This window comes from Dinoponera quadriceps, unplaced genomic scaffold, assembly GCF_001313825.1.
Source record: "Dinoponera quadriceps isolate SergipeBrazil2010 unplaced genomic scaffold, ASM131382v1 scaffold676, whole genome shotgun sequence".
NCBI lineage: Eukaryota > Metazoa > Arthropoda > Insecta > Hymenoptera > Formicidae > Dinoponera > Dinoponera quadriceps.
The window spans coordinates 1,051,445-1,064,016 of record NW_014554818.1 but is presented as its reverse complement, the minus strand read 5'-3'; the positions used below and the strand labels follow the sequence as shown (position 1 = coordinate 1,064,016).

The window sequence follows — 12,572 nt, the reverse complement described above, 5'->3', positions numbered from 1 at the left end:
TATATATATATATATATATATACATATATATATATAATTTTCTTAGTAGGGAAATTAAAACTATCGATGATATATCATTATTTTTACTTGTCCATCATTTTCAATTTTTCTTCTCGGGGTTTTGCACCTCCGTAAATGGAACTATTTTTAGTTGATTCTGCAAGTGCATTGACAGGGTCCTTAATAGTTCTTGGTTTAAGTTCCAAACGTTTTCTCCCAGTAGTGTCTAAAAGCAAAAATAATATTCATGTTTAGTAATAATAAAAATTCATTGTGTTTATGTACAGGATATATTACAATCTGTTCTGTTTTTTGATGATTACAAATTTCTTGACAAATTTTAATTCCATCTTTCCTTTACATAATTATTCGAAATATCATTTATCGCACTTTTCAATTTTTAAAATTATATATTTCTCGTAATTAAGAATCTTAAATTAAAATTCTATTAACTGCGAAATTAGTTAAGGGAAATGATTTTGTTAATCATTTGCTACACTAGAGTTTAATTCATACGAAAAAACTTTTGTGACAATTTTTTTGCCCATACATACTTATTACATATACTTACGTCGTACATATTCAAACGTGTGTGTATCAAACGATAATTAGAAAACCGCTGAAAGATGTGTCGAAAAAGTACTTGTATTCATTCATATCACATAACCATCTAAACATACAGGTCCTCAGAACGTACATGACATCAACGAGACGTTAGCGCGTTAACAAGTTAACTTATTTTAGCAATTCTGAATAGGAATTTTGCTTTAATCGAGCGTTTATTATCGATTTTCCCTAACAGAGCATTATTATTACCGCGTTTAGAATGCAATATTTCTTCATTTGTTAATATCATTGTGTATATATACCTTCTAAGTACGGGTCGCAATATGTAAAAACTACGAGTGTGAATCTGAAGGACAGTTTCTTTGCGCGCGCGCGTGTGTGCGTGGATACATGCGTGACATTGGATATTGACTTCAAGCGAGAAAAAATTGTCTTTTTCTTTTGCGGTAAAAATTTCAAGATGATTGATTGCACCAATCTTATGCTACAATTCTATGTGTATCGTATGACGTATCACGATCATTTGATTGCTTCGTAATTTACGACTTTATAATTTTACGATTTATTCATATATTTGTTTAGAATTGTAGCACTATTAGCTATAAGTTCTACGAATCTTACGAGAACAAGTCTTACCATTCTTATGATTCTTAGTTTAGAATTGCAGCACAAATCTTAATTGGAATCGAAAATTGATGTCAATATTACATACAAAAAAATGTCATTACATTACAATTTTTATTTCCGATATATATATATATATATATATATATATATATATATATATATTAAAAACTTACTGATTTACTTAAAAAAAACTTGATTTGATGAAAACTTGAAATAATCTATTGGTGACGCTGCATCAACGCGAATATATTATTCACATTTGATATGTTATGAATCGATCATTTTTTTATATACTTGAAGTTGTAGGCGCTACTATGCTGCTTAATTTCTACAGTCATTCTAGTCATTCTGTGTATAAAAGTAGGATAAGATCATCGAAAAGTGAAAGTGACTTTTCAAGATATTTTACTTTTTATCTCGATACTTTCAGTATTTAAAACATCTCATAATCATTTTTCGACCTCATCTTTATATTTTTGTACGTATGAAAAGGAAAAAATTAATAATAATTATTATTGATGTATAAATATTTGCAAAATGTAACAAATTTTCTTAAAGATTTTTTTTTACAGCAATCGCGATTTCACCAGTATGTATGTATATTTAAAATCTACACACCTGGTAGAGGATCTTTAAAAGGTTCGTCCTGAAAAGGCTTTCGATCCGACCCACTGCCACGAAGAGAAGGTCTATTAGCGTACGACCTACTGGATGCACTTCGTGACCAATCACGACTTCCACTGCCAAGGTCTTCATTAAATTGGCCATAATTGCCTCTATTACCCCTAGAGTCCCATCCACTACCTTGTCTACTACTTCCATGTGAGCTCCTATCACTATATCCTGTATGTGATAGAGAAGTAAGCGTTAATATAATTTCTTGATATCTTTTTCACCTATATAAAATTAACCAAAATATCATGTATTATTTTAATATGTAAATATTGCGTTTTGCAGAAATAGAAATATAACTAATTAATGCACTTATATCTATTATTATTTACGTTATGCATTGCATAACGCTTACTCGAATACATAGATTTGCTACCGAAATCATCGCCATATCCACTACGGCCAGAATCTCTTCCTTTAAAGCCTCCGCCACCACTGCCACCACCACCACCACCACGACCCCTCCTGTCAAAGCCACCACTTCGATCATTTCTTTTTCCTTCAGCTACATCAATCTTAATCAAGCTTTTATCTACTTCTACTGCCCCATCCATTTCCAACGCTGCCTCTAAGTCAGCCAAGTCTTCAAACTCGACATAACAAAACCCTTTAAATCTAAAAAATAATGTACAAAATCAAAATTTAGGACAATTTATGTCATTAATTATTATTTATTGTTATTTTTCTTTCTCTCTCTCTCTCTCTCTCTCTCTCTCTCTCTCTCTCTCTCTCTCCCTGTACAGTTAATACATGTTATTGTATACATACTTGTCAGTATCTCTATCTTTAACCAATCTGATAACTTTAACATTGAGCTTTTCAAAAATTTTGTCAACATCGCCTTGTACAATTCCATTTGGCAAATTTCCCACATATGCTGTATACGGAGGTTCTGTTGGCAAAGGTTTTCTGCTACGATATCCACCACTAGAATAATCTCTATAACATATAAAATATTTATTTTTATTGGTGCTATGTACAAATAATACAATTTAGTTTTATAGCTTCAATAGCTTTGATTTATTCAACAAATACAATAATTTAATAATTTTTGAAAAACAGATCTAATTTCATAGAAATTTGAAATATATACATATATATATATATATAAAACAATGTATAGCAATTATCGTTCAGTGGTTACACAAATGTTATCCATGTCTTCCAAATATCAAGCCAATAATTGTATACTTGTTATGGATATTTACGTTGCTGTATATTAGCTCATTCTAAACTCAGAAAGTTTGAGAGAAAATAGAATTACACAAATGCTTATAACTCTCGATATAACTTATTAGAGAAAATCTATTACTACCAATATATAAGAGCAACTTAATAAGAAATGAAAGTTTATTGATAGATTTATTGATAGATTACTCTCGGCTACTACATAAAAACTGATCACAATGCCAATCGTATATTCTGCGCGTGATATTTGGTTATTATTATATAGGGAATAGTTTTTTTGAAATGCACCACACGAAAGTTACAACGTATTAAATTTAAAGATCTCTTTATTGTTCCATATTATCGCGAATTCTCTAACGTGACAATTAAAGTTTAATCAGACGGAATAAAAGCTGCGAGTCGAAATCCGTAATGTCCGCAAGGTGTTGAGCTGCACTAGAGTTACTTATAATTCACTTAACCTTAAAGTCAAAAAATGATTGTAAAGAACATTTTCTATTCAATAGTACGACGCACCGCTTATGTATTGTAACAGTACTGTTTCCGAAGCTTCCCAATCGTTTAACATTATTGAAAATACAACGAATACTTGCCTTGAATCGTCGTAACCACCTCGACCAGCCATATTGGATGCACAGAACTGACCGGGACCGCGTGGGTCGGACGAGTCACTGTATGCGTAATATGGTAATTTTACTATATGTTATTGGTGAAGGACTGAAAATGTGACATACTATGCAAATTAACAGTTAAATTTAAGTATAATATGACAATATTACAGAATATAGTTACGAAAGTTCGACAACGTATGTTGTTACAATAGGAGTACTTTCTTTTAATGCAGTTCGGAACGCACAGTAATGGATGCTTTTCAATACTTACTTGACGTACGCAGGATTCAGGTCTGTTCTGCAATATGTTAGATGTCGGAACGCAGCCGATAAGATCCAATGAGAGAATTTCTTTCCGAAGGACAAGGTATCTTCATTGGACTATCGGCTGTGTTGCAACATCCGAACATCTCGACGTACATTCGCGCGGACAAAAATGTTGACGCATTCCGTAGGCATTTCGAATTAATCACATTATTTTTTAATATTCATGATTGCTACTTTGGCGCATCCTTGTCGGTTTGCAGAATAATCAGCAGTCACATTTGGGGCACATGTTCCGCTCACAACCCTTAAATCGCCCTTCAAGTCGTTCCATTAGACGACCGCGGCGTTCATCACGTACTATTATAACTAGCTTTATAACTAGCCTCCTGACAAGCATAATGGCTCTTGCCCAATAATGGCGCAGCAACGCGCGGTGGAAGCCAGTAAACTTCTAGTCTTAACGAAAAACGGCATGTTGATTGGTTAGAACTTCCTTCGCGCGTTGTCGCGTCCTGTGGGCAGAAGCCCATTTAATTTTTATTAGCTGCGTTCAGAGAAAACGGTTTTGTAAAATTTATGAATCTGGTGATTTCGTGTATGCTCCTAAATTTAATAAAAATTAAGAGTATACACCAATGAAATTTACGAATTTTACAACAGTGCTTTCTCTGTAGCCATTGTAGATACCGCATTCACCTGCAGAGGGCGCACCAGGGAAAAAGTCTCGAGATATCCATATGATACGGTCTCTATTAGTCCTATCTCTGGCATTAATGTATAAGTTTATGTGTAGATTCGTAAGTTAATATTATACCGATCGTTGCATTTCTATTTGTGCGTAATATATCTGTTGTGATAGAGGCATGTGGCTGATGGAGTACGATAGTTTTGCTGAACTTTGTCGGGGATATTTACCATATTATTTATTAATATTTTTGCCAATCTTCATCATCATTTCGCCGGTTAATCCTGTGACTGCCTCCCACGAGTTTCCCGTGTATCGTATGCATCAGTATGACTTGCATGGGGTTCCGCATGGTAAGATATGTATTTTTGTTTGTGATGATTTCATAGGATATTGTGATGTGTTATTTTTCACCAACCAATATATACAAATTTATAAAAACAACAAATTGTTTTTTTTTTTTCTAAATATCTTCATTAATCTTACTTATTTCCTTGCCGTGTTCTGTATTAATATAAGTTTGTAATATTTTTTCCATTTGCTGAAAATTTACAATAAGTATGTAATATTTTTGAAGAGAAAAGAAACAGAAAATAATATAAATTACTTATTAATATATACAGGGAAAATTATTTTACAAAATTTCCACAAATACTCGATTAGTTTTTTATGATTTTTATATACACAAATACATAAATTCATACATAAAAATGGTAATTTTAGAATGTTATATTTAATATTCTGAGCAGCACATGGTGATTGGTTAACTTTTATCCAACGTTACTATCAAACTTCAGGCAATGGTTAGCCAACCAATTTGTATTGCTCAGCTTATTAACCCTTTGAGTGCCGGGAGCCGATATATCGGCTCCTGCTACACTGGCGAGAAGTGCCAGAGCCGATATATCGGCCCGCGCCTCGTAGCGCTTTACTATTCGCATTGCGGGAGAACTCTATCTCAAAATAAATTTGTAATACGTTATAAATGATCTAATTTCATTATGAGAGAATTAAAAAAAATAGTTTTTCGTTTTAACTCTTTGTGGACGACGACCTTTTCCTATCGCTTGGAGGTACCGAAGTCTAACATAAACACCGATGGTCGCCACTCAGGCGATATTCGATCTGCGGCGTAAATCGCTGTGGCGTTGGACCCTTATCGGTACTTGTCGACAGTGTTTTATACAACACAAAATAACATCGTATTGCCGCAGTGAAACGTAGAATCAGTTAGTTTCTCCACGATCGTTGATGTGAACAGTATATTTCGTCCCAGTTACAGTTTGAAAGCGTGTTTTGTGTTATTACCGTTGTTTTTCACTTGTGTCAAACATTGTTGCTTTTGACGAAAATTTTACCATCAACCGTTTTATAAAAAAAACCCGTCATGGATGACGCGGAATTAGTCCGAATGGTTGACCAGATGGATCTAGCACATAGTGACGAGGAAGAAATCGTGGCATCAAGAAGTCAGCATCCACGTAGGATCTACAGTGATAGTGAAGCGAGCGATGACAGCGAATCAGAATTAGAGGGAAACGATACCGAGGAAGAGCTGAGAGATTTCCGTGAAGTTACCGTGGCCAACGACAGCGAATATAATCCTCGCCCACAATTTGTGGAAATTGCTGAGCCTAAACATATGCCAGCAAGAAATTCCATGCCGAGAGCGTATTTTGATCTTTTTTTTACGGAAGAATTTTTGAGCTTATTGAGAAGTGAGACGAATCGATATGCCAGGCAGTTCCTGAATAGAATCAATGTTCCCTCAGGATCCAGAATAACAGAGTGGAAGGCAACCACAGTTTCAGAAATAAGGGCTTTTATTGCTGTGCTCTTGGAAATGGGTATAACACGTAGACCGACACTTTTTAGTTATTGGTCAACAAACCACAGACAAATCCCATGGTTTGGCCAAATGTTCAGTCGCAACAGATTTCAATTAGTTTGTAGGTTTTTCCATGTAGTAGACAATGAAAAATTACCAGCACGTGATAATCCAGAATATGACCCTACAGCGAAATTTCAATCAGTCGTTATCCACGCAAACAATAAGTTCAAATTTCATTATTCGCCTAACCAACATCTGAGTATTGAGGAATCATTAGTCGGCACGAAGTGTAGAACGTCGTTGATTCAATATCTGCCAAATAAAAAGCATCACAGGTGGGGTATCAAGTTTTGGATGTTGACTGATGCAGTTACCCATTACTGCTTATCGTTCTTCTGCTATAGAGGAACTAGGGATCAAACTGATGAAGAAGAAATAAAGAAGAATGGTCTTGGCCACGTCGTGATTCATAAATTATTGAATATGGGAAATTATTTTATGAAAGGCTATCACGTGGTAGCAGACAATTTTTTTACAAGCATTCCGTTAGCAAGAGCACTGTTTGAAAAAGGGACATATCTGACTGGCACAATCCGCAGCAACAGGAAATATATTCCATCATTTATGAAGCCTAAATTGCAAGAGGGCGCATCTAAGTACGCCCGAAATAATGAAGTATTACTATTAGCGTACCGGGAAAAAAAGTCGCAGAAGAAAAATGTTTTACTAATGTCCACATTTGAGAAGGCTCAGAACAAAACGACTACAATCAGAAAAAGGAATGCACAAATACAGGTCGAAAAACCAGCAATCGTAGCTGAATATAACAAACACATGGGAGGCGTAGACACGTCAGACATGATGCTATACTCATACTTAGATGAAAGAAGAGCCATAAAATATTGGAAAAAAGTAGTTTTCTCCATTTTCTCCCGAATGGTGCTGAATGCCTACATATTATATCGTCACAATACAGACGGCAAAACCAAAACAAGACTAGAATTCATTACTGATGTTATCCAGTCGATAACCACTGAATGGTTGGCACTAAAGAGGATAGCACGCGACACACCATTAGCGGAAACTTCAACAAATGTGCCCCGCATAGGTGTACGGAAACTGCCTGGAAAACTGGAAAGGGTTTGCGTGGTGTGCAGCAGAAAGGATGGTGGCCCAAAGAGAAAATCACGCACAGTTTGCAATAAGTGCAACAAAGGATTGCATGGAGTGTGCATTAGTAGCCACGAATGCTAAATAAATTATTTGTGTGAGTTGCAATAATAAAATTTGACACATTTGCAATATATAAATATAAATATTTATGACAACATAATTTTGTTTCAGCAATGTTATATTACCGATAACAATTACATATTTCGAAAGAGATAATCCGCCTGGCGCCTACCGTGTACCTTCAAGTTATGTTTTATTTTTGTTATGTAATATTGTTTATCTTGTTACAAAATATATTGGAAATACAAAGTATATGCTTCATAATAATTGACCCATATAAAATTATGGTGAAAAGATGGCTGTTTGTATGTGCGAATACGTTTTGTACGAGAGAACTCAACTTTTACTTCATTTATAAACATATATACCTTTGCTTTTTCTATAATTCTCAAATGAGTACAAATAAACTAGTGTCATTGTTTAGTTCTGTATTTCATCTATAATACGCAGCTTTTTGAATCATGTAAATATCGTTTCTCGTTTGGTTTTTATAAGCATTTTCTCGAACCCTTGTAAAACTGTGAAATTCGGCCGGTTATTCTCGCATAGGCACCTCTATTTCGCCCGGCACTAAAAGGGTTAATATATTTTTTTTCAAATTTTCAAAAGTAATTCTTAAGATTTATTTTGTGATATTAATAACATTTTCTTCCTAAAATTGAAATATATACCAATATTCTTATCCACTTTTAATCCGTAAGAGTGGACATACAGGAGTAAAACCTATAGACACCTACAGACGCATGAACAAACAAATGTTTCTCAGTTTTGTTTTGAACGACATTTTCAACAACTTGTCTCTACCATTTTAGCTTTTCTCTTAATTTTATATATTCTCACACACGTATACACACATACGTACATAAAAGGTATGGAAGAGATTTAAAAGTAAATGATATTTGTTTTAGGTTGTCGGAATGCACCCATTTCCCTAGAAGCAAGGTCATTGACCGGATGGAGTACTTCTAGGCACTGTGTTGTTGCAAAAGCTCTAGATATCACACCATCTTTCTTTCAGTCTATTAAAAATAAGGCTGGTGCATTGGTAATTGTCTTACCTGAACGGATGAATGAGCTAACAATGGAGCAGAAGCAGGTTAATCTTAATAGTTGTAATATGTTTTAGCATAATGTTATTGTAAATAATTAACGCAAGTTGGGTAACTTCTAGTTTTGATTGTAGCGCATTATGAATTTGGAAGAGTCTATGATGTATGGTTCTGAAACAATGATACCAGTATACTTTGTATTATGGCATTCAGACCTTCAAACAATCTTAGATGATATTGCGGAAGGCTTTATTACTGATGAGAAAGCTGGTTCGGCAGCGGAAGCCATGTATAATTCAATTTCCGCTAGTGGTTACCAAGTAGTAGTAGCCTCTGGACAAGCTCTTCCTAAAACAGATATTAAAGTCGCCACTTTGCATGGTAAATTAACTGGTACTGGCGCTGAAGAAAAGTTACCTACAATAGCGATAGTGACACATTATGACAGTGCTGGTATAGCACCTGTAAGTCTTACTTTGATATTATATAACATTTGATAATTATAAACATCAATATATGAAATACACACAAAACGTGTGATACATTTTATTCCTATTGTAGGAATTATCTTTTGGTGCAGACAGTAATGCTTCTGGTGTATCCATGCTCCTAGAAATAGCACGGTTGTTTTCTACCTTATATTCTAATGGTCGATCAAGACCACAATACAATCTTGTTTTTATTATAACTGGAGCTGGTAAATTAAATTACCAGGGTAGTAAGAAATGGTTAGAGGATCAATTGGATGGTTTAGAGGGATCTATTATACAGGTAATTATGGCATGCTGGAATGCTGACTTATTTTGATACTATAACGAAAGGAATGGTTTTTTTACTTCTGACATATTATCTTTCTCATGATTAACTCTCTTCGGTCGTAATAGTTGTAAGCATGGGTATCTTGCCGGGGATATCCTTTGACCGGAAAGAGTTAATGTATCTCTCAAAATTAATGTACGAGGGCAGTCCGATAAGTACTTAGCCTACAAAAGAAAAACGAAAATTTTGGAAAAGTGGCGATTTATTTCTCAACATAGTCTCCTTTTAGCTCGATTCTTGACCCAGCGATGCTCCAACTTCTTTAACCCATCTGAAAGATACGTTTTCTCGAAGTCTGCAAAGTAGGCCTCCGTGGCGGCGATGACCTTCTCATTCGGTCAAATTGGTCGAATTGGACTACGAACTGCTGCCCCATCCACCGTATTCTCCAGATTTGGCCCCGTGCGACATTTTTTTGTTTCCAAACTTGAAAAAGTCACTCGCCGGGCAGAAATTTGGGTCGAATGAGGAGGTCATCGCCGCTACGGAAGCCTTTGCAGACTTCGAGAAAACGTATTTTTCAGATGGGTTAAAGAAGTTGGAGCATCGCTGGGTCATGTGTATCGAGCTAAAAGGAGACTATGTTGAGAAATAAATCGCCACTTTTCCAAAATTTTCGTTTTTCTTTTGTAGGCTAAGTACTTATCGGACCGTCCTCGTATCTACAGTGTAAGAAGCTAGGAATCTCAATTTTGTAAATTACCCTTGCTATTCTTTTCGATATAGCGTAACTATTCGAATATATGATTATTTTAAACACAGGATGCAGCTTACGTAATATGCCTCGACACAGTTTCCGCGAGTGATAATTTATACGTACATGTATCGAAACCGCCTAAAGAAAATTCGTCTGGTGGTTTATTTTACAAAGAACTCAAAGCTGTGTCACAATCGTTGTACGCTGTCAACGTTGAAGGTGTACATAAGAAAATAAATCTTGCGGAAGAAATATTAGCTTGGGAACATGAGAGATACAGCATTCGAAGATTGCCAGCTGCGACTTTATCTACATTAAGGAGTCACGAAGATCCATCCAGAACTACTATATTAGATGTCACTAGAGAAGGACAAATAGATAAGTTGTACAAACATACTCAAGTTGTCTCCGAAGCATTAGCGCGTCATATATATAATTTGAGTTCTAGTCAAATCTTCGCTGGTTCATTGGTATGTTTATTACTACATTTATAGTGTATGTGCACATATATAGAGCGTTTGATAATTATGATGACGCAACGCTCAAGTGAACAAAGTATATATTTTCTCATTTCAACTTATTGCGCCAGTTCAGCAGTGCGGCTATAAAGAACAGACCACTTTTTTACAAAGTTCGTCTTACTCCACGTATTTGTTTATTTCATTTAATATATACAAAGTGTCCTATTTTACTTTAAACAGTCAAATATCAAGAAATTATAAGATTTTAGACAAAGAAATGTTTCGTGCAAAAGTTTTATGAGGGAGACACAAGATGGTGCCATTGATTGGTTTGGATAGTTGTTTGAAGCTTATCTCCAATTTGTCACATCGAAATCTCCATTTCTCACTGCAAATTATTTGTAGAAATGTTCAAGCTTCGAAATGACACATCAACTTTCAAAATATCTCTGGTAAATTTGTAACTACAATCACCTATAGTGAGCCCTCAAAACTTTAGGGAACAGCTAATATATATATATAGTTTAATTAATTTCTCAACGATTATTGCGAAATGTGTAAAATAGTGGAGAACTTTCATGTTCCAATTAATTCGTTATATCTGAATACGAGCGTTATATCGTTAATTGTAAAGCGCTCTGTACATGTTTTATTTAACTATGTACGTATAAAATGTTCATATTAAGATGTATTAGAAAATTATTTTTTTAACATCTTAATATTAATCATATGTAGAGTTAGTAATTATAAATGTTGACAAGTAACGATATATGTTTATACAAAGGAATTTCATGTTAAAATCTATCATTGCAGGATGTTTCAAAGGAATCGCTGTCCTTATGGTTTAATTATTTTGCTTCTCAACCAAGAGCGGCATCCCTACTAGTAGATAAACATAATTTACTAGTTGCTACTTTGAAAGAAGCAATGACGAGATATTTGGGAGATGTTAAAATTACTTTGCACGCTCCTGATAAACGGGATCCAGAATTTGTATTTTATGATGTTGCAAAAGCAACTTTGAATGTATATAGGTAAAATACATAGTTTTCTATATTTTCTATATACAAATACAACACGCGCGTACTTCATATACACACGTACAACACACGCATGCACGCATGTACAAATATGCGGCAAACACGTGCGCGCACACAAATGTTACACATAGTAAATAATATTTATATGTAAATAGACTTTCCAATTATATGGATAATTATTTTTATTTTATTGCAGTGTAAAGCCGGCTGTATTTGACCTCTTTCTTACAATCGGCATAATTTTGTACCTGGGGATACTGTACATAATTGTGCACAATTTTCCATACGTTTATTCCCTAGCAACAAAACTCTCCGCAAAAAGCAAGACAACTTAAATTTATTTCATATTTACAAGCAAGGAACTGAGAATTATTTAAATATTAATTTTCAGTAATGTTGAACAATCGATCTATGTTGAAAAGAGCGTTTGCTGTAATTAGAAAGAGAGAGTGTGTATGTGTGTGTGAGAATTTCCTCTGATAACTTATATAAAGTACACATTGATTGCGTTCAGAAAACACAATAGTTGTGCAACAGTTGAGTAATTCGTCAACATTAGTCTAAATTTAGGGGTCTAATAGTAAAGGCCAATAATCATTGACTGCTCATTGATCACTTGTGTTTTCTGAATGCAATCGTTGATGCATATGTAGGTATTTGCGGTTGACATGATATATCAAACATACAAATTCGTTTATGTATTTATTTCACGAATTGTTAATTACGTAATAATTAAAAATATGGTATACCTTTTTATAAAGCTCCATATTATTATCCTTTCTGAGTTTTTCTTCTAAAGAGATATTGTACTCCTTAAACTTAGAA

At 34.4% G+C, this 12,572-nt stretch overlaps 3 protein-coding genes across 8 annotated transcripts; 2 read left to right on the top strand and 1 right to left on the bottom strand.

Moving 5' to 3' along the window:
- Window positions 1-42: 42 nt before the first annotated feature.
- LOC106742113 (eukaryotic translation initiation factor 4H-like) lies at window positions 43-3,934 on the bottom strand. 4 transcript variants are annotated; one of them, XM_014614747.1, is made up of 6 exons: window positions 3,847-3,934; window positions 3,648-3,771; window positions 2,635-2,805; window positions 2,222-2,481; window positions 1,813-2,037; window positions 43-226 (listed from the first exon to the last, which is right to left on the bottom strand). In XM_014614747.1, exons 2-6 carry the CDS (start codon window positions 3,677-3,679, stop codon window positions 84-86), a joined length of 831 nt encoding a protein of 276 aa, XP_014470233.1. In that variant the 5' UTR covers window positions 3,680-3,771; window positions 3,847-3,934; the 3' UTR covers window positions 43-83. The 4 variants fall into 4 exon arrangements, with proteins under 4 accessions (XP_014470233.1, XP_014470234.1, XP_014470236.1 ...); XM_014614748.1 differs by having other exon boundaries at window positions 3,648-3,750; window positions 3,847-3,862; XM_014614750.1 differs by having other exon boundaries at window positions 3,648-3,725; window positions 3,834-3,852.
- A 766-nt stretch (window positions 3,935-4,700) lies between these two features.
- LOC106742186 (nicalin-1) lies at window positions 4,701-12,521 on the top strand. 2 transcript variants are annotated; one of them, XM_014614899.1, is made up of 7 exons: window positions 4,701-4,729; window positions 8,590-8,777; window positions 8,865-9,194; window positions 9,292-9,501; window positions 10,312-10,716; window positions 11,521-11,741; window positions 11,944-12,521. In XM_014614899.1, the coding sequence occupies exons 2-7, from the start codon at window positions 8,748-8,750 to the stop codon at window positions 12,080-12,082; spliced, it is 1,335 nt and encodes a 444-aa protein (XP_014470385.1). In that variant the 5' UTR covers window positions 4,701-4,729; window positions 8,590-8,747; the 3' UTR covers window positions 12,083-12,521. The 2 variants fall into 2 exon arrangements, with proteins under 2 accessions (XP_014470385.1, XP_014470384.1); XM_014614898.1 differs by lacking the exon at window positions 4,701-4,729 and adding an exon at window positions 4,736-4,970.
- Window positions 5,575-8,583, top strand: LOC106742185 (piggyBac transposable element-derived protein 4-like). Of its 2 annotated transcripts, XM_014614897.1 has the most exons (3): window positions 5,575-6,566; window positions 6,636-7,715; window positions 7,793-8,583. In XM_014614897.1, exons 1-2 carry the CDS (start codon window positions 6,005-6,007, stop codon window positions 7,700-7,702), a joined length of 1,629 nt encoding a protein of 542 aa, XP_014470383.1. In that variant the 5' UTR covers window positions 5,575-6,004; the 3' UTR covers window positions 7,703-7,715; window positions 7,793-8,583. The 2 variants fall into 2 exon arrangements, with proteins under 2 accessions (XP_014470383.1, XP_014470382.1); XM_014614896.1 differs by having other exon boundaries at window positions 5,575-7,715.
- Window positions 12,522-12,572: the final 51 nt, after the last annotated feature.

Coding starts and splice junctions, on each gene's coding strand:
- LOC106742113 (XM_014614747.1), bottom strand. CDS start 3,679: ATGGCTGGTCGAGGTGGTTACGACGATTCAAG. Junction 2,482..2,634: donor AAAGATAGAGATACTGACAA/GTATGTATACAA, acceptor ATTATTTTTTAG/ATTTAAAGGGTTTTGTTATG. Junction 2,038..2,221: donor TAGCAAATCTATGTATTCGA/GTAAGCGTTATG, acceptor TATCACATACAG/GATATAGTGATAGGAGCTCA.
- LOC106742186 (XM_014614898.1), top strand. CDS start 4,796: ATGTGGCTGATGGAGTACGATAGTTTTGCTGAACTTTGTCGGGGATAT. Junction 9,195..9,291: donor ACAGTGCTGGTATAGCACCT/GTAAGTCTTACT, acceptor TTCCTATTGTAG/GAATTATCTTTTGGTGCAGA. Junction 10,717..11,520: donor AAATCTTCGCTGGTTCATTG/GTATGTTTATTA, acceptor CTATCATTGCAG/GATGTTTCAAAGGAATCGCT.
- LOC106742185 (XM_014614896.1), top strand. CDS start 6,005: ATGGATGACGCGGAATTAGTCCGAATGGTTGACCAGATGGATCTAGCA.